At 35.8% G+C, this 21,161-nt stretch overlaps 1 protein-coding gene across 1 annotated transcript in view; it reads right to left on the bottom strand.

The window, feature by feature from the left end:
- Window positions 1-6,356: 6,356 nt before the first annotated feature.
- The window catches only part of LOC149798655 (uncharacterized), a 29,181-nt gene continuing 14,376 nt past the window's right edge, over window positions 6,357-21,161 (bottom strand). Inside the window, exons 6-8 of the mRNA XM_089957500.1 lie at window positions 18,946-19,095; window positions 11,317-11,346; window positions 6,357-8,276 (exon numbers count right to left, since the gene is read on the bottom strand). Coding sequence (XP_089813626.1) covers window positions 6,985-8,276; window positions 11,317-11,346; window positions 18,946-19,095 — 1,472 coding nt within the window. The 3' untranslated portion in view covers window positions 6,357-6,984. The remainder of the gene's footprint in view (window positions 8,277-11,316; window positions 11,347-18,945; window positions 19,096-21,161) is intronic.

The following is a 21,161-nucleotide window of genomic DNA, read 5'->3' as shown; positions in this document are numbered from 1 at the left end:
CCTGGACCTCCTAGTATTTTATTCTGAACACGTCATCTTTGTCCGGACGTTCGACTTCCGTCTTCGGACTGTCCTGTCTCTCCCAGAAATCTGTGTCCTTCAAAGACAAAATTACCCCTAAATCTCCCTACTTATCACTTTCTATACGTACATAATATTTCTAAACTTACTTTACTCAGAAACATAACTAACTAGCAATCCAAAGACTGTATAAACTCTGACCTAATTCGATAGATCATCACTCTTGTTTCACAGCGACCGACCAGAAATTAACACGCGAGCGGAGTATCTAACATTACCATATCTCTTTACCTATGCTACCACATGCTCGATTATTATTGCATAAAATTCAAAACAATTCTAGCTCACAGCATTCCGTAACTTACAAGATTATTTAAGCATCACAAAATCAGGTATAAATATGAGATTATCGTTAACTCACGATAATCGTTATCATCCTAACAGACAAAGGAAATTATTTCATATAACCCTATGAAATCCTACACATATGAAAACTTGGATAGCGTGCAATCCGTCAAGTCTATCAATGACCTAGTAACTGTAACATTAAAGAGATCAATTGCATAACAACTAAACATCAACATATTTCCATGAAATTGAATAAACGATACATAATATGGATCCTAGTCATATCAAACACATTTGCGCAAAACAAACAATCAAAAATAGAAAATTACCTGAAAATTAAATATCATACCTTAATGTTGTTCTCTTTCAGAAATTGTGCGTCCTAGCACTAAACACTGTCTTCTCTTACAAGACAGCCACCTGGTTCCCTTTTCTTGTTTAACGAAGAAAGCACTATTCTTTTTAGGCTTCCTCGTAACAAAACCTTTTCCTCTCTCAGGATTTCGGATTAAAGAATTTCGACCAAGTCCGTCACTTTAAATTCACATTACTTCCAAAGTGTACACCTTAATTTACTCTGACCAATCGTACACAGCGGTTCTTAACGTTTCCCGAGATACTCATTTCTTTCGTCAGAGTTTGGATAGCCTAGAATCTCTGAACTACGTTGCATATCAAATTCCCTTTGAAAATGATAATTTGACATCGGTTCCTAGTAAGCGGTTATGGCTGGTAGCTCTAATGTTTGCTTTCTCGGGACAGCGTTGCAATGCCCTGTTCAAATCTCAATGAGTCATAGATGTTAGCCTTTCAAGATTAACACGGACATGGGGCAGGGGGTAGAAAAGAAGAAAGGTCGAAGTAACCCTTCACAAAGACTTTTCTGGCTTAAATGTGATAAATTGTTAACGCTCAATGCATTCAACTTTAAGGTTCAGTACAATTCAGAATTCGACACTTTACAACACTGTTAGTTATGAATCTACTTTGTTACAAATTAAACATTCCTTCATTATTCTTTATATGTTTATAATTTCCTTCACTTGAAAGCCATATCCTGAACAAAAACTAATGGCAGTAGAGATGACATGAATGAGGTGTATATAATATATCTCACAAGTTGATCAGAATATGTACTGTTTATAAATTTAATATTTAAAGTCAAAACAAGACCACTATATGTATTAGCAGAAGTATATGACTGATAATATTCACACACCATGAATAAATATTTTAAGAACATTGAAACTACAAATGCCCGACACGCTTATGCCAATAATTTGTACATTATTTTGCTCACTTTACCTTTTCGACGAATGATAGGAGTGCTAGTAAATAACTCTTTACATTAATAATGACATTTTAAATATTGCGTCATAGTAAAAGCATGCACGTATTACGTCATGTGCGAACATAACTACTTACATTCCTATTACTTTCTTTTCAGCTGGAAGACGGGGATAGGTCAAGATAGAGAGAATTCTCAAATTCGCAATAAGGGCTTCCGGAGAGCCACTTCTTGGATTCAGCATGAACCCGACCATCGAATTTACGGAAGTGATGTTTCCATCCGCACATGTATTAATCAGCTAATAGTGCCTGTTGAAATTGTTGATTACGAATCATTTGATACGGCATTTCTGAATGACTTCTTTTGGCTTGAGTAGAAGAGTAGGAGAGTAGGAGAATATAGATATATAATCCATATATTGTTATACATCACTCACCATATTATATCAATCGGAAAGTCTTCCTAAATAAAACAGTGGTCAAAATGGAACTTGAGGCATACATTCAAAGTATGATCCGTAGGATTGGCCTCAAAGATGTGAATGTGTATCCTATCTGTCACAGCTCAGAATCTTTGTCATCGCTTCTGGTTCTGTGCAATAAGGGGAGACTGTGGGGGTGGGAGTAATTCATACAATATATTTGGCGACATTTTAACGTACTCTGTGCACAGTTGGCAATTGCACAATAATATCAAAGGCTGAACATTTTTATGTAACATAACACGCAATAAAAAATCCATCTTTTTCAGAGAAATGCATACAGAATTTTGGTATTCTATCTTACATGTATTTTTTCATGGCATTTATTGCGACTAATTTTCTGTTTCTTTCCTTTGTAAATACCCGATTCGAGATGTAGGTGTACGGTTTGGTTAGCTCAGAGTTGTTGTTTGTGTCCGGTTTGTCCCATTTCTTAGTCCGGTTTGGTATACAACAATTTTATGATACAACATAATTCTAAGCAAGATAAACAGTGCTAGCTAGCAAGTTCACGAGTTTCGGCCAGGGAAGACAGGTATACATTGGATCAAAGTAATTGCATAATTTGTATATTTGTATTTATTTATTCAATCGCTGAAACTGTTTTGATAATACAAACTATTTCACATATTCCCAACTCATTGATCTATCATCTTCAAGTGCATTCAATATCATACATTAAATGCTACCCCAAACAGATGATACTCTACAATGACTAATTTCTTATTTGGTCAGATCGAGATAAATGAACCGTACATTAATTTATCTTTTTTAAACGGACAAAGTGTGTTTTTTTGTTTTTTGTTTTTTTTTGCTTTTTTTTTGTTTTTTTTAAGAAATACTTCAAGGAAGTCGCACTGAATGTCATGAAGTTAACGTGATATGGAATGGGATTGATTATATTTTACATAAATAATTACAAGATTGAATATAACACAATTTGTCGATCAAAACCTAACACGTTATAACCGCAAAATCAATACATTTTTATCAGAAAAAAGATGCTTTTTTTTACGATATCTTGTGTTACATGAAACTGTTCAGCCATACAAAATTCTGTGCAATTGTCATAATAAGTTTAAAACATCGCAAACTATATATTGCACCAGCTAATTTTTCTGTTTTCATGTTCCTGAAAACTCGGAAAGTGCATGGGTCCATGTGCCGGTACCTAATTAGCAAAATGCGTTAATTAAACAGGAAGTCAGAAATATGCTCATGAGATACACTATAATTTTCAATCCTGAAGTTGACCAGTGAGTTATTGCAAGGTTGCATTTACCGGAACAAAATTAGAGTGTCAATGTTCCTGTTTTGCACATTGATGCTCCGTAAGCCGAGTCGCTGCCTGACGTGGGTCACAAGGTCAATACACTAATCTGATTAGTCATGGCGCCGTTTTCGAATTTGATAATGACGGTTTCTTACAACTAAAGACATGTAGACATTGTTCGACTTAGGAACTTGTTGGATCCTTTGTCCGTCTAACTCCCTTGGCACAAACTTTCCTATAATTAGCAAATCTAAATACCAGAACTCAGAAATTTTCACAGCTGCTATTGTCTGTGTTAAAAAGCAAAGTGTATCTGCAAGGATACTAAATATTTCATAGGTGTTGATTGACATATATGTTGACGATAGTGGTCCGCACGTGCAAATAATCCAATAATCCGAATCCTTATTTTACTATCTCCGACTTTATTTCTTCTGGCGTTTTCTATCCTTGATAAAGATGCTCTTCACGTAGGTACATTATTATTTTGTAACGTAAATAAAAAAGTCAAATTTACCTTCGTGAAGAGAAAACATAAAGTGAAAGTGAGGAGTAAAACATGGATATATTCATTACATCTTGTAAAATGGAGAGAGAGAGAGAGATTCACTGATTCTAGATTTCAAACGTTTGAATCTAAAAATAGATCTCATTACTAGCTAATGTACAATTTCATAAATCTCCAACCTGCATTTGGTATTCAGATGCACACATTTGCATAGCTCGTTATAGTTGTTGTTTGCAGCTGATAGACTTTGAACGGTCATTGAAAAAGCTATACAATTTATTGGCGTTATTAATGTGTCAAAAGTTGCTTTTTTTTACCTTGCTCTACCTGCGTCTTTCTAGTCAAGAATAAGAATCAGTATGTGATTGAAAGGAGTCTAGTGCATGTAAATATTGTTCAAGTACACATTTGTACCGGTCTACAACACAAAGTAACCAGAACTAGTTGGTTGCACACTTTTCTAAAATATGTCCATAGAAGAATTTGTACTACCTTGAGTTATAATTAATCAACTGCTAAATAAATAACATGAGAGGTTAAATAATTATCGCAAAGCGATATTTTTTCTTGTAATTTATTATCACAAAAGAAATGCTGTTAATTGGTTTCAATTGCAAGTAAACCAAATTGTACATTTACACATTTAGCAAAATGTTCGAACACTTGACTAATTCAAGATATATTCATGCAAAAGTTTCCACATTCTATTAAAATGTGTTTTTATAATGTGTGTGTATTGGTGGGTGGGTGTGATTTGGATTTTTAACGTAACGTTAACGATTTTTCAGTCATATCGCTACGATATCTGCAATGTAGCAGTTTATAGTGATGTCTAGCAATGGGGCATCATGCCGCAGACATGTAGCATGATGTCCCACCCATACACATTCTTGTGACACCACGCCGACCAATCCTAACACTAACATCTTAATGCTGAGCGCCAAGCGAGGCAGCTGTTAGTACCAATTTTGTAAGTCTTTTGGGATGACTCGGCCGGGGATCGAACCCACGACCTCCCGCATCCTAGGCGGACGCTCAAGCCACTAGCCCACCGATCACGAACACATTTTATTTACTTTAACGTATAGACCCGTTGTGTACGCATTTTTGCAAAATGTGTGCGTACCTTTTTCCAACTTTGAGATGTACATTTGCATTAATACGGGTTAGCAAAATTTGAAAATGTACCTATTTGTTACTTTGTTGTAATCTGTCGGCCGGTATCACCCATAATAATAATTCATACTTGCAAGACCGGAATATAGCCATAAATGTCAACTTTTATTGTCCGTTGCTGTTGAAATACCCTTTTTTTTCATTGAGCTTACAGCCTGAACATGCAGTCGTTTACTAAAATCATTAAAATAAAAGTATTGTGTCATTGTTATTTTCATTAAGTACACGTGTGATGCAAATGATTATATACTTCATGATTTTAATTTTATACGGATCGTTAATAGTCAACGATATGTGCAAACGCATTCGACTGTACTATGATAACGTTACCTGGCGATTAGCTCTTTGTTTGGTAAAATCTTGCCTGCATGAGATCTCAGCAGAACCGGATTTGATTCATATTTAGTTTTTGACTTGGTTATTGACAAAATTTTGCTTGCCACCCTAGCTAGAGAGTCGACTCCATAGAAGCATTAGAAGCATAGAAGTGGCAAAACCTTATGGTGCGGGATCTCAGTTAAACTTTTCCTACTTCAACGTGTGTGTCCACACACACACACACACACACACACACGCATATATTTTTTTTTCTTTCTTTCTGGCGCTGATATAAATTTAATGGTCATCCGAGCAACCATTTGACTTCTTGTTATTATTGTAATATTAGGCTATTAAATGAAGCAATACTTTAACTTTTTTGATTTCTTTGGCATCCGTAACAACACCTCCGTTTCTTCAATTTGTGCGTGTAATGTGACCGGTTTTTAGGATTAGATCTATATTAGTTTAAATATTTGACTTTTGCATGAAGCTATCTTCAACCAGCAATGTGGTCTGACATCCTTAAGAACTGTGTGGCCAGGAGAGACCTGTAGAACCTTGTGCTCTTTCTAGATACACTTTACCATATAAACTCCAGAACAAACCACGTACAAGGTGACAACTGAGATAGCTTGGACACATTTCACTAACAACGGTTAGCCAACACCTATAATCAATAGCCAAAAAAGAAAAAAACGTGATGCAGTAGTTAACTCCCAACTTACGCGTATTTGATTTAACCATGTTTCGCGTTGAATCAAATTAATATGAAAAGCCAAAGCTGAAAATACACATCGAAACGACCGTCATTCGGGTATATACGGGAATGCCTTACAGGACGAGCAGACTGAGACAAATAGAGGTACACTCCGCCTGGGTTCCCAAACGGGATTCTAAAGTTTTTACCATATCTATTTGTAACATTATAAAAAAGGTATTGGTTGAAAAGGTTTTATTTTGGTACATTTGTGTCATATATGTAAGTCTAAAAACCGCACGTTTCTATTATTTCCTATGGAAATATTCACATCGAGTTGTGTGAATTCGATATACACGAGTTTCACATAAAGCTTGTTCTCCTAAAATAAAATCAGCAGTATCATTTTCTAAGCTATGATTAAGATTACCCATTCTACAGTTGAAGAGAAAAGCATCGTAATAGGAAGTTACTACTTTTGACAGAACTCTTTCTTCAAATAAATCGACCCAATTCTCTTGCGTATCAACCGAATCCGATATCGGAGACCGATGTGGTTATAAATATGCAAAACAAAGTATCAAATCTTTATCAAAATGACTTGACGGTAAGAATATTTTTGGTTCTAATTACATATCATGGGCGATTTATATGCATAGTGTGAATTGTATGGACATAGGTCATCCTCATGACCATTAACAATGTATGAAATGTTGGTTATTTATTTTACAGTATACGAAATATAGTTATGATTAGATTCTGGCAGCATTTGTTCTGAAAACAAAATTGTCCAAATTTTTTTCCTGTGGTATATGAATTAACAAAAAATCACCTACGTACGCATGTGGAAGGTTTGGGACACAGTTCACTATTTAGAATCAATAAATTTTAAAAACTCAGAAAAATTGCATAGGGATTTCAGTTTTTCTGTGGCAACATATTTGTGTTCTTTCCCGAGAGTACTGACGTACAAAGCAGCTAGAAACGTCTGCAGCATTATGTGTCGAAAAGAAAAAATCTGATTATCTCCATCCTCTTCCTTTGATACAAGGCCTATGCATACACAAAAGTCTTTCATGAATTTAAGGCTCTCTTCATCATCACAGCCTTGGCGCTTGAATACAGTGTCGAAATACGTCTCATCAAACGTACAACTATCACTGTTGATACTCAGTATGTTGAAGGCTATCTCACCAATTCCTTGCATAATCTTTCCATAGTGAAGTGTAAATTCTTTGTTTATAAAGACGAGACTGTTGCCAAGATCAGACCTATATTTTGTTGTGTTCGGTGTAAGAGAACGACTTCTTTTTTTAATTCTATTTTCTACCATATTCAACAGAAAGTCGGCAGAGTTACGTGGTAATGAACAGTTTGTTTGCCACATGGTTACAAGAGAAGGAAAGAAGATTGGTTCGATTGACAATTCTTCTAGTCCTCTCTCTTTAAGTAATAAGAAAAAATTCTCGATTGCTTTGTGAGGGAATCCATGACCATGCAGTATCCTTTGTGCACGTTTTTTCATTTCATCCTGATCAAGTCCCTGCACAGATATGATGCGGTCAAATGAAAGAATGTTTTTATATTTGTTTTCCCATGCCGTTGGTCTTGATGTAACAATAATCAACGATTCCTGTAAGTGTTCATCAGACAAAATCTGCTTTATGTCTTTTGGACTTCCGGGATATTCCTCAAGACCCTGAATGACAAAGATCGCTTTATGTTCCCGTAGGTGTTTGCAGATATCCATAGTCAACGTTTCAAATACTGGAATTCGTAAATGAGTAAGTAGCTGATTTATGTCTGAGAACTTTTCAACATTTTTAAGAGATACATTGAAGAGAAGTTTAAAATCCCTCAGGAACTTAATATTTTCAGGATCTGTATCAGAAACATTCTCGGACTGAGCAATACACCAATCTTGTGTTAGGTTACTACACCACGTTTTCTTTCCCCATCCCACTTCACCCGTAATTAAGATTCTTTTCAAAGGCACTCCATGCTTACAGAGGACGTTTGTATATGAATTGATGTCAATATCTGGTTCATGGGAACTTCCCGAATTCAGCTGGATTTTTAACTTTAGGTCATTGTCTGCTTTCTGAAACTGTGACCTTTCTTTGTAAATATCTATCAAACTGAAGGTCAATGATTTCACACCTGCAAGAATTCAAAACATCATATCACATAACTATGCTGATAACTTTATCTTTAAAATAATATCATGTAGTTTATATAAAGACTGCACGATAACTATTCTGCATCTATGTGAATCACTTGCTTGTCACAAAACAGAGGAGTTTCTGCGTCTAAAAGATTTTTACAGATTATTATTTGGATGCATGTGTTCCTTCTACCGTCTACTTCCTGCTTTATTATTTTCGTTGAGCAAGTGGCAAAAAGAGACTGCTTCCCTAAAAAAATTATACACATTTCTCCCAAGCAATTATTCAGTTTCGATCTTTTAATTACAATTAGCATAGCATGTTGTAGAGATAGTTAACTTGAACATCAAATAGTTGGCGAGTACAATGACGCTCACTTTGTTCTTGATATCCGTATTACATCAATTAGACACGACGGGCCTTACAACCGATTGCTCATAGAAACTGGCCACTTACTCGGTTAATGAAATATCTTCCAATTACCATCTCTCCTCAATGAAACAAATAATCAATAAAATGTAGCAAAGCTATAAATTGAGGCGTAAATACTAATAGCACCTACACTTTGCTTAATACACTACTAAAGCTAACAATTCAAAGAACACTGAAACCACGAGTCAGACGGTACTAATTCATTTGTTCGTGTGTGAACTGTTAAATACATTCACGTCCTCGTGGTTATAAAGTTTTCAGTGAAATTTTACAATGATTTATATATCACTAAATTTAGTAAGAATTTCAAAAAGTGGGGAATTTTAACCACCCAATCTCTTACGCTGAGTGTCATTTTCGTTGAAATCTCGTATGTAGGCATTTCTCCTTTAGGATATAAGTCCAAAAATCTTAAACGTCCGGTGCCACTCTTGTAACGAAAAGACGAAATGCGTAGCATCCAAACAAACATCTATAACAAGGCAAGGTTTATGTGTATTTTCTTATAACGATGATGCAAAGAAAAATTAAAACATTTCCATTTCACAAGAAGACAATAACGGCTGTAATGCACACAGTTGTGCAACGAGAGCGCTTTGTTTTGTTACTCTCAGCATAGCATTTTTCCTGAAAGCAGCAAAATGTATGTTGTCCAACTAACACATAAAAAATCGGGGTGAATATGCAATAATATCGCAATGAGACGCTACTGGTAACATTATACAAATGAAAGAATGTAATGTTTCATTATTAAATAAAGCTTGTTTTCATATTCCGCCGACGACATAGACCAGGATCTTAAGTTTGTCATTTTATATATACATATTTGGTTGTGTATATATATATATATATATATATATATATATATATATATATATATATATATATATCCTTTACATGGATGATATGACCATCCAAGTCAGTACCAGAAGGTAGAAGAATGTTAGAAGCTCTTTGAAGCCTGATTACCTGGGCCAGGTTTAAATTCAAGTCATCCAAGTCAAGTCTGGTCCTGAAGAAATGTAACGTGCAAGATATATACAGTATCAGAATGGGAGCGTAAGTAATACCAACACTGAGTTAGCAACCAATTAAGAGTCTAAGCAAGTGGTTTAAGGACTCCGTGAATGACAGTGAAAGTGTAGCAGACATGAAGCGACAAGACCAAAACTAGATGGAAGCCACATGAAAGAGCGGGCTTTCTGGGAAGTACTACGCCTTGTGTTACCAACATGGCATTCTACCAAGAAAACTTTGGCCATTTTCAGTATGCCATGTCGCAGTATTGGCTTGTACAGTACTCACAGCAAGCGTCATTTACCATTATTATCAGTGACAGAGGAGTTCAAGTTGACTAAGGCGATGCAGGTGAAGACAGTGAGCGCTAATGAGAAATGAGAGACGCAGCAGTGGAGGTACGGACAGGAAGGAAGTGGGTGACAATAAAGGCAGTTGAAGAGAAAGAATTCAGACTAAGACACAGCGATATGGTAGGTACAATAGCAACTGGATGGCTGGGCTGGAAAGTCTTAAAATCATACGGGACAAGCAGCAAACATTCGGGAGAAGCGTGTCATCGTCCAGAAAAATGTACGTCTTGCAGAGGTAGAAGACAGGAAAGTCAAAGCGTCAGCATGAGGAAGCCGGGGGATTGGCTACACTAAAGTGCGAGGTCCAGGCAACGTTCTTGGAACGACGTCTGGAGAATTGATGCCCCCAAAAATCAGATTTCTCTTACGCAATGCATGATGTGCTCCCTACACAAAAAAAACCATAAAGAATAAATGATGACTGATGAACTTTGTGGGAGGATCGTACATTAAGAGCATGTGCTGTCATTCTGTAATGTAACTCTAATAGAGGTGCGTTATCGATGGTGCCATGACCAAGTGCTTGCTGAGATTGCTCTCAGTATGGTTATAGGCAGTTTAAGGAAACAACAGGTGAAAAGAACTGATATTTTACTATGCTCATGAGATACCAAACAAGTGATTTTGTTACACCTGACAACGCCACGGGAATCTAGAATGGAGGAGGCCCATCAGAGGAAACTGGACAAGTATTGGCCACTTATTCATGAGTGTCAGCAGAATGGATGGATGGCCTGAAGTCTACTGGTGGACATAGCCATGACTCTGCATCACTGACCTTCTGACGTGCCATAGGAGTCATCGTGATTACAGGAGATAGCCGCAGGAAGTTAGTCGTAAAGGCCGGCAAACAGGCCGAAGTGGCCTCAAATTGGAATTGGCGGAAGAGAGAGGAGCTATGGGAAACCTAATCAGTTCTGGACTGAGTGTGATCAACTCATTGGGCGCATAAAACGTATATTGAACTGTGTGATATAAAGAAAGCATGAATATAATAGATCACACAACGCTCAAAATATTCTTTTTTTTCGAAGCATGTTATTTGTGGACAAAATGATGCATAGTTGGTCGTATTTACACAAAAAGTTTAATGGGCAATCTCAAAAAGGTAAGAATATAATTTATTAACACTGTATAAATTAAGCAAACCTATTACAGTCTAAACTGGCGCTATTCATTGTCAATATACTAGAAAAGTGATTTTTTCATAGTATGAAAATAAACATTACTCACTGCGAACATTTTCTCCCAGGCGAATGAGTGCTGTATAAAATATAAAAACAAAATGTATGAGACAATATCTGCTGAATATCAGTTATGAAAACCATGAAGTTTATTATAATTCAGTATAAAGTGTCTTTATTTAATGGTCTTAGAAAGAATATATATATATATATATATATATAAACCTGTTACATAGAATAAATGCAGAGAACACGTGTATTTAAAAAAATTATCAAAATAACCATTAAAACAGCTGCACAGCAAAAGAGAACGAATCACACACACACCAAACACAAATAGCTTCCTCGTCTTTCACTTTGCTAGTCCATTACCTAAGACCAAGTCAAGCAACCAATACTTGTTCACCATAACGTGTACGCTCACAAGATTTTCAGGTTCAATTCCTTTGAAGAATATTACGATTAAAACCCTAGTAAAAGTTTTGATAAAGATTTACACGTCATCATTTACAATAATACCATGAAAGATCTAGGAAACCATTCGGAAATTCTTTAAACCGATTCGACGATGCAAATTGAACAACTAATGCATATAGAAGGAAGTTTACCCGTACTTGTGTCACACTCTTTAGGACATATTGGAAAGCACGGTTATGTTAAACGTGTGGCAGTTACTGTCATTGCTATCTCTAAATTTCGTGTGACCATCAGTAGAAAGCAATTGATCCGATGTTTGGGTATAACTTGATATTATCAGTAATTTTGCTCCAATTTTTCCATATTTGTTGTAAATCTGAACAATCTGTTGAGTAACAAAAACAAGTTTCATTGGTTTAATATATGTCAGTAGTATCTTGATCAATTCAAAGGCCATACGTAAGAGTGCACCCGCTCTTTCAGTATACCATTATTCTGCTAAATGGTTAGTCAAACGTAGGAATAGGTTACAGATGAACATTAGATTGGGTTTTCTTACCATCTGACAAGTGTGACGAGATAACATCATTTTTAATTTTGGGCTAATATAAATGATTCAAGATCTTATGATACGTCGTATGGACTACTAAATGACCAGTCAAGAGAGCTTCATGGGCAAGACTTAGAATTTCCTGTCGATATAACTTCAGAACAATTCTTTGATAGCTCACTGTCCAATGTTCACCAGCGGTTACCTCAGGTGGTCTCCACTTCTTCATAAAGACCCAATTTTTCACAACGTACAAAATGTGTACTTATATAGCTTGTATTTCGCTAATAGCCCACTGAATCAAATAGGAGATCCCAGAATCTTGTTGCGGCTCGACGAACCATTTGTTACCCTAATTAGAATAAAGAGAACGAGTAGTAAAATGAGGATAAGGTGACCAATAACTCTTGAGTAATCAATACCAGAAGCAAAAGAGACCTTATCAAAAGGCTGGCCAAGAATTGTGTCAGCTGAAGGAATAATTTTTCTCATTGTCGAGAGATCTATTCACCAGAGCTCTAGTAACTGCACAAGCAGAATATAGCTCAGTGAAATCAATCTCAACATGATCAAAGTTTGGTCTAAACAAGGCTTGTCAGGTACAGGTGGATTAACCACATAATTATCATCAACTGGTTCATTGCCTAGCAATATAGGAAAACCCTCAACGGCTAAAGAAATCACTGTTGTGACACGGGTCCTCAGACTAAGTATGATGAAATAATTGAACAATGGAGAGGAACATTAACAAATCGGCATTGTAGTCCCTGAATAAGAAACTTTCACTAGAAAAGGTCTTCTCAGATGAAGGCAAAATACCTGACAATAAAAGACTCCGAGAAGCTCCTTCGTCTCTTAATGTTTTAATAGGGATAGGTGTGGCAGAATATCCCATAAGTGATACAGAACCTTTCTACATGAATGGTGTATAATTATACTTAATAAAACGAGACTTGGTTTTATTTCACCCAACCAATGTATTGCTTTCAATACATGACCGTGACTTTGAACTCTCAGACAAAAGAGGATTTGGAATATCACTGTCTTAATTCTGTTGGTTAATTTTCAATTTGTCACAATCAGAAATGACGGGCCTTTGTCTTTGCAATAGGTGCACGTAGGAAAAGATAAGGAGTTATGATTAGGTTTATCAGAAGTTTGATTCCTATAAGCTGTCGAAGATTAAACTTTGGAAATGCTCGTATGAGGATGAAATACGTTTCCTTTTACCAATAATCTGCCGAGACGTAGAGAGCTGTGAGCTGTACAAGCAGTATTTTGTAAACGTTTTACTCTTGTGCTCAGTGTTGACTTCACTATTGGCGCGACTCTTGAACTCTTCCACTGATATGAGCTGGCTGAGTTTGTCGTAATCTTGATCTGCTTTCTTGCCTGAGCACTACCCATCAAGCAGCTGTCCTGTTTCCCTTGCAAATTCGACATAGGTCTGTCGAGTGTCCCTTTTAGAGTTCCTAAATCTTTGTCGATATGCCTCAGGTACCAACTCATAAATCTTCAAGATAAATGCTATAACCACCTCATAATTAATCTCTGTCTGCGTGGGTTCGAGTCTCGGATTCGGCCAATGTGGGTATGTGAGAAAGTTTGCCAGTAGCTTCTCGAGGGTGGGTGGTTCTTTCCGGGGATTTCCAGGGTTCTTCCTCCACCATTACTACTGCCCGCCTCGTGTGTTGAAAAATGGCGTTAAACCCACCAACAACATCAACATCATAATTAGGACTTGTTGCATAGACAGTGAAGTGTAGGCTGCCCGAGCTTTGCCAAAAAGCACACTATTGGACTAAAGTCCAATGCTCTCTTGGTCATTTTAATTCACCAGCAACTGCCTCCAAATGAAGAAATTATTAGTCTATTTTTCTCGATAAGGGTGTACTAACCTAATACTGCTAGTAACTTCCAAACCTGAACCCGTGTATAAATAGTGGTTTGGGTGATTTCCGCTTGTCAGTTTTAATACCTTAAAATTTCATTTGTATTTCCCTTTCTTCTTGTCCCCTTTCCTACTGCATCTGTATTTCCCTCTGTTCATTTTCTGTTTGTTTTTGTATTTGTCTATCTTCTCTCTCCTCTTCTGCAACTACAGTTATCTCACCGACTTTCCTCTTTCTGAATTTGCATATGTATTTGTATCTGCATGTTTCTCTCTTCTGTCCCTCTACTTTTCTTCTTTCTGCAATTCGTGTTTCTCTTTCCTCTTTCTGATTTTGGATTGTCATCACCACTTAGTGAAGCTGACGCTTTCTAAACTCAATTTCCATCTGATTTTTTAAACTATCATGTTTAGAGTCAGATAGAGGCTTACTGATCAGACCAAAAACACATTTATCCAAAAATGTTTTTCGACTAAATATTGGACCAAATTATTTTTCTTGCTTCGTTACAGAAGCATTCGCTTCAGAAGGTCATATATACAGGTAAACTGAAGCAAGTAGCCCTTTATCAAGGACTCTAACTCTGCCTGACTAGACATTAAAATGTTTCAGTGTCACTTTGGATGTCATTGTGAATGCTACATGGTTTCAGTAAAGAGTTATTAAAATGTGAAATTATTGTATCAAACTAAGTAAGAAAACAAAAAAAAAGAAAAAACAAAAAAAAAAAAAACAAAGACCAAAACATTTTGTAAAATTCAACAAATAACTTACTTCACTAGAACACAAAGTGGGTATTAACAAAGAACTTACGGTATTGTGAATTTTTATAATGCATTTAAAATATTAGGATAAATTTGATTTCAGTCCTTGGCTGCTAAAAGAGCTTTTCTCGAAATATGTCGGCGAATTATAGTGGTCTTGAAGAGTAAACGCACACCAGCCACAAAAAGTAACTAAAATATTTTTGAAAAAAAACTTTAAACAAGTTCCTTTATATTAATCCGTTATAATTAGTCTCATAAATCTCTCTCTCTCTCTCTCTCTCTCTCTCTCTCTCTCTCTCTCTCTCTCTCTCTCTTGTAAACACCGATATTCTTTTCATATTATGAACGTGAAAATAAACCGCTCCGGTGGCCAAGTGGATAGAGCGTCCGCCTCGGATGCGGGAGGTCGTGGGTTCGATCCCCGGCCAAGTCATACCAAAGACTTACAAAAATGGTACTAACAGCTGCCTCGCTTGGCGTTCAGCATTAAGAGATTAGTTTTAGGTCTGGTCGGCCTTGTGTCAGGATAATGTGACTGGGTGGGACATCATGCAACGTGTCTGATGCATGATGCCCCAGTGCTAGACATAACTATAAACTGCCACATTTCAGACATCGTAGCGATATGGCTTAAAACTTGTTAAAGCTACGTTAAAAATCCAAATCACATCACATCACGTGAAAATAATGATAAGTAAAGCTATCATGATGGTTTTACTCTTAAAGATTAGTCAGGTGACCAGAATACATTAGAACCAAGTGTAATTATGCCCACTTAATTAATATATTTAGGGTTTATTCTAATTATATTTTAATTGAAATAATAGTATTTGTGGGATATGGCTTGATAACAGATGGCTGAATTGTTGTTACTATATTAGTATTAATAGTAGTCGTAGTAGTAGTTCTTCTCGTTAATGTTTTGTCTAACCGAAATGTGCTTCTTAGTTGGCAGCAACATAAATTTCAGCCCCACTGAGTGAAAAATATAGTATTGGGACTGGGAAAAATGAATTTTTCTATCTCTCTATGTTGCCATTTTTTTGGGTGACATTCTAGATGAAGGTTTCAACGGGAAACAACCTCAAAAATTAACAAAGGATCTATATAGTTTTAGTTTTAGAGAGAAAAATTAACCCAATAGCATTATTTTTTAAAGTTATTTTTGATGCTCTAATTACCTTGATTGTCTAAATTATATTGCATAACGTCCGTTTTCTGAGCTATATACAATTTTATTTGTATGATGCATACATTCAAGCAGGAAGCGGGTTGGCTTAATTTCTGGCACAAGTTTTGAGCTCAGGTGTTGGTTGCCATGGAAACGGAGTTTTGAGAACATATTAAAGAAAATATTTGACATTTTTATCTTTCCCATATATTTCTCTTTCATAAATCATTCATTCATTTTAAAAAACGCATGTATTCATTATTAGTCTTGCATTATGAAGCGGCTTCTGAGTGATTGTAAGCATTGATGCTCATCCCCTCGGTCTTGAAAGATGTTAAGCAGTTTTCCTTAATTTTGTGGCACCAGAAAAGCACCAACATAACACCCTAATATAAGACCTAAGTCTTTGAAAAATTGAACACTGGGTTAAACCGTGTGGATTTTTTTCACCTTCGTTACCCAATGCAATTCTGCGTTTACTGATTTCAGAAGTCGCGTTTTTTCATTCACAAAGCAATGACACCTAGTACTGGAGATCCATGTGCACCGGATATCGTTTCTGCCCTTATAAAGGTTCCAAACAAGAAATTAACAAACAGCTTGTTTTACCTTATGTGATCCTTGTATATTTAAATCTGAATGAACGGGGTGTTATTTATATTTAGTTTGCATCTTTTGTTTGTTTGTTGTTTTTAGTTTTTATTTCATTCATTGTTGCTGGTACCAAAAATTGTATCTAATTACTGACGATGTCCAATATCAGTGACAATTTTGTAAACAACTTTTTCTGTGAGTGAAAATCATTATATTTAGCTAACTAAGCGACAATGAATTTTTATATATAATTATACTTGACTACGTGATCTCCGTCATGTGCCTTACGGTAACAAACTTTATTTTCCTTCTAGAACAATGAACTTTTGATCCTCATCCGGAAGTTGGTTTGTGACTTAGGTTGTCATATAACTGATGTTTCTTTCTTTAAGTCTGTTATTAGAGCTTTAAGATTGAGCAGAATAAATTGTATTATTCTGTGTCCATGGTTCTTCTGGGCTGGAATTTATGTCTTCAAATTATTCAATTATGTGATTTTTCTCTCGAAATACATAGTGTTCATAAAATAAGATTCTTGGACAGAGAAATTCACTGGGATTTTTTGTAAATTAATCCTGAAGTTATATTACTCTGATTCAACAAGAATGCTGGTACAACACTACGATATAGGCGACCAGGGACACATCAAGACTTTCAAAGCTTGACTTAATTTTGATTTCTACTAAAGTTTGTTCAGAACTTTTATTATTAGGATTTGTGTTTGTAATTCTAGAATTAATTTGGGATTTAAATCGCAATAGTGTAAGTGGTTTTTTTTTTTCAAACTGCTTTCTAGGGAAATAAATTATTTGTTGAATTTTACAAAGCTTGATGCTTTTCACTCTGTTCTGTTAATAATTTTAAGAGCATAGACTGGTAACAAGGGTCACAATAATTTTTTTACAATCTCATAAATTATATCACCAGAAACTTTATTTTGTGAAACAGTTGAATACGTGTCACATATAAGTTTTTTCCCGAATCCTCTCTGGCGTCTCTCCGAAAACCAATGACCAAAGGCAAGGTACAATTTTGAAAGGAGAAAGAAAGAAAGAAAGAAAGAAAGAAAGAAAGAAAGAAAGAAATAACTAAAAGTATTTAAAATCTCATATTTATTTTTTCTTCTGAATATTTGAGATACAGTTAGGAATATAAAAAAAATGACGTAGAGACTGCAGTTCAATTTATACATGCGTAGTGGAGGCTGACGTACGAATTCGACAGCAAGAGAATACTAACACTACGTTGACCTTACGATGATATTTTAAGACAAATTTGCTCACAAGAAATACTCATTCTGCTGAAATTTCTTCATGTAGCAAGACTGCACTCACATCTAAGCTGGATTATGAAGTTGCTATTCTGCAATTTCCAACACCAGTCCATGTTATAAAGTCTTTTCTTGGTATAAAATAGAAATCCGTAAAACGCAAGGAATGTAGAATAGTGTCGTTTGTATCTTAAATAAGACATGTAAGCATAAAGTCATAAAATTTACTAATATTAACTTTTTTTTTTATAAAACATGGGTCAATAAACAGCCTTCATTATAGGATTAAATGATCATGGTTGGGTATTTATCGATGTGTAAATTTTACCTAATCACTCACAAAGTAAATAATCAATATTATCATAAGTCTCAATACATGATCACACATTCAGTTCAATACAATTAGCGCCGATGTAAATTTTAAGTCACATTAAACAGACTCATAACTCATCTATTTTAATATAGATCACCACAAAACAAAATGCGCAGAATTCTGAATGTAAATTAGTCCATCAAGATTCTAACTGTGGCGTTACCCAAATTGTATATCTCGTTTTAAGTGTTTATCTTCACTTTTAAACCTATTGACTACCATTTTGTAAAAAGACTGATTGTGTATGCGAAAACAAATACCCGTTCAATAAAAATATCTCTAATTGATTGCTATTTCAGTTCCTTCAACGCAAAATGGCTGTCGCGATTAATGTTCGGTCATACGTTCCAAGTTTATGATCTCTATTTTAACTGCATCAAGCCCCAATATGTAGACTTGTTTCAGTCATTAGTTCCTAATAATAACAACACTAATAATAATAATAATAATAATAATAATACAAACCTTAGGATTTTTTATGATTCGATGCCATGAATTGTACCGATTAATAGGCATGTTCAGATTTCACTTAAGAAACTCAGGCATAGACATAAATACTTTGCACGTGTGTGTACCTGTGTGTGCGTATGCCTGTGTGTGCGTATGTGTGTGTGCATGCGAGGATAGGTCAGTTGTATTCTTACGTTCTGCCTCTTTGAGCCTAGCGGTTCCTCTCTGTGCCCGTCTATGGACAAGGATTAACTTGACAACAACTAACACCAGCACTATTATTCCGACTGATATACAGACCCATGCTTCTGCTGGAAGTGAAATTACTTGAAGTCTTTCAGGCGCTGAAAGAAGTATTTGCAACCATTACCAATGTAGAAAGCTGTTCGTGAGAGTCACCGTCTTTTCGTTATAAACCTGGACAACCAATGCATATCAATCCAAGTAAACATGTAATTTCGTGAAAACACTAATTAAAATCCTCCTCGTGTGAATTAGCTATTAATCGTAATTTGTCTTACATGTGTAAGCTATTTAAATCTGTGATTTGTAATCACCATAGGTGAAATGTACGAAGGAGAAGATTTTGTTACTGCAATTATAGTAAATCATGAATGTAAATTAAATACGTGTATTTATACAACATTCATCTCTTGGATACTCTACTCAATCGTCAGCATAGTAAGGGGGAAAAAAAGATCTCACGAAAATAGGCTGAAATGTACGCTGTTATAGACGTTTGAATTTGTAAATGTTGGATCAAAATCTGTCACGGTCACCCACTCAGTTGGATCAACTTTTGTCCCACGACCATGCATATACATGTACATTTTACACGTGGGTATGCACTTGCACCTATTTGAGTGGCTGGATGGAACAGCGGTTCCTTTGTGTGTCTGTTATGGGATAGTTTGTTTGTATATGCAGCTCAGACGATAAATCTATTGTATGCTGGAAAAGAAGCATGAATAATATATGTGGTCCTAGGGGTGGGGGCGTTTTGTGGGTAAATATCAGTATGAATGGTATGGGAATTTAACGTTACGGAAATATAACTGAGGGAAATTTTTATTACGAATGGCACTTTACGGGTATATAAATTTAACACGGGGGCGAGGGGTGAAGACGAATTTAACATTAGGGTCACAAATTGGAATAAAGAAAAATGGAATGTGACAGATTCGTGTGGAGAACGGGTATTACACTTGAAGGAGGACACAAAGGCGGAAAAACGTATTCAAGCAAACAATGTTCTTCAATAGGAAACCACATGCATTTTAACAATCCAACATTGTGATAGACCAACATTTGCTTGGACCGATACACACATTACTGACAATCATCTAGGGGCACATATAGGTGTGGAAAGGCTAGTTCGTATATTTAATATACATTACATGATGTCACATGCAACAGGTGTGTGTGTGTGTGTGTGTGTGTGTGATTTTCATTTTCTGTTCTGACACAAATCCATACAATTACAAAGACAAAGGCAGTGGAAGTGGGTATTATTTTTTCTTATACACACAATCACAGGAATAAACGGAGGATGTAGAGTCTATTTATATTCATACATTCATGTATTATCACATATACAAATTACGTTTAGTATTTGATGTTTCTGTTTACATGCATGCATATAAAATCGCACATACTCACGAGACAAATACCAACATTACGAAGTTGCCAATACATCATCTATATTACCTTTCTTCCCGAATACTGGACTGGCCCTAAAATTGACGTTATAGTGAGTAGTGTGTTCACCAGAGATTGTTTATAAGGATAACATCTCTTTACCCAATCCGTACACTTCTTCACTGTTTAAATGATTTATCCTATCATATTTTTTTTCTCCAAATAGGTTTGTCTCTCCAAATAGAGTAAACTCAAAACTACATCTGAACCTGCTCCTTATGTCATCGTCTACGTCATCTCTGCCTAGTTTAAGTAGTACGGATTAAAAAGAATGATGAAAATGCTATTTGAGCTTCTAAACAACATACGTCTTCGCTTCTTAAAAATAGATGACAAGACCGGTGAAAGAAAATATTTATATAGCCAATATAAGACGTTATTAAGAAGTCAAAAACAAAGCGACGAAGCTAACATTATGTGTCTTGTAACAGATGGAGAGCCGTGTTTGAACAAGTAAACATGGCTGATCAATATGCATCATCACAATCATCATGAACGAGAGAGACAATACCGTGGCAATGTAAGCCCCGAGCTGACTTCCAGAAAATCCCAAACCACAACACACACTCACACAGCCAGCTTGAAAGATTGTACGTAAGAAATCTCCGTAGAGAGCGTGGTTATTTGATTGGTTCTACGTTTTTTGAGCTGGATAGAATTTAGCAGAATTATCAACTTCTAATAACAGTTACGAATTAAGACAGGCAAAGAA

The sequence above is a fragment of the Sinohyriopsis cumingii genome, chromosome 5 (genome assembly GCF_028554795.1).
Source record: "Sinohyriopsis cumingii isolate HCF-2022 chromosome 5, ASM2855479v2, whole genome shotgun sequence".
Classification (NCBI taxonomy): Eukaryota; Metazoa; Mollusca; class Bivalvia; order Unionida; family Unionidae; genus Sinohyriopsis; species Sinohyriopsis cumingii.
Note: the sequence above shows the minus strand (reverse complement) of the source record. Positions and strands in the feature narration are given on the sequence as shown.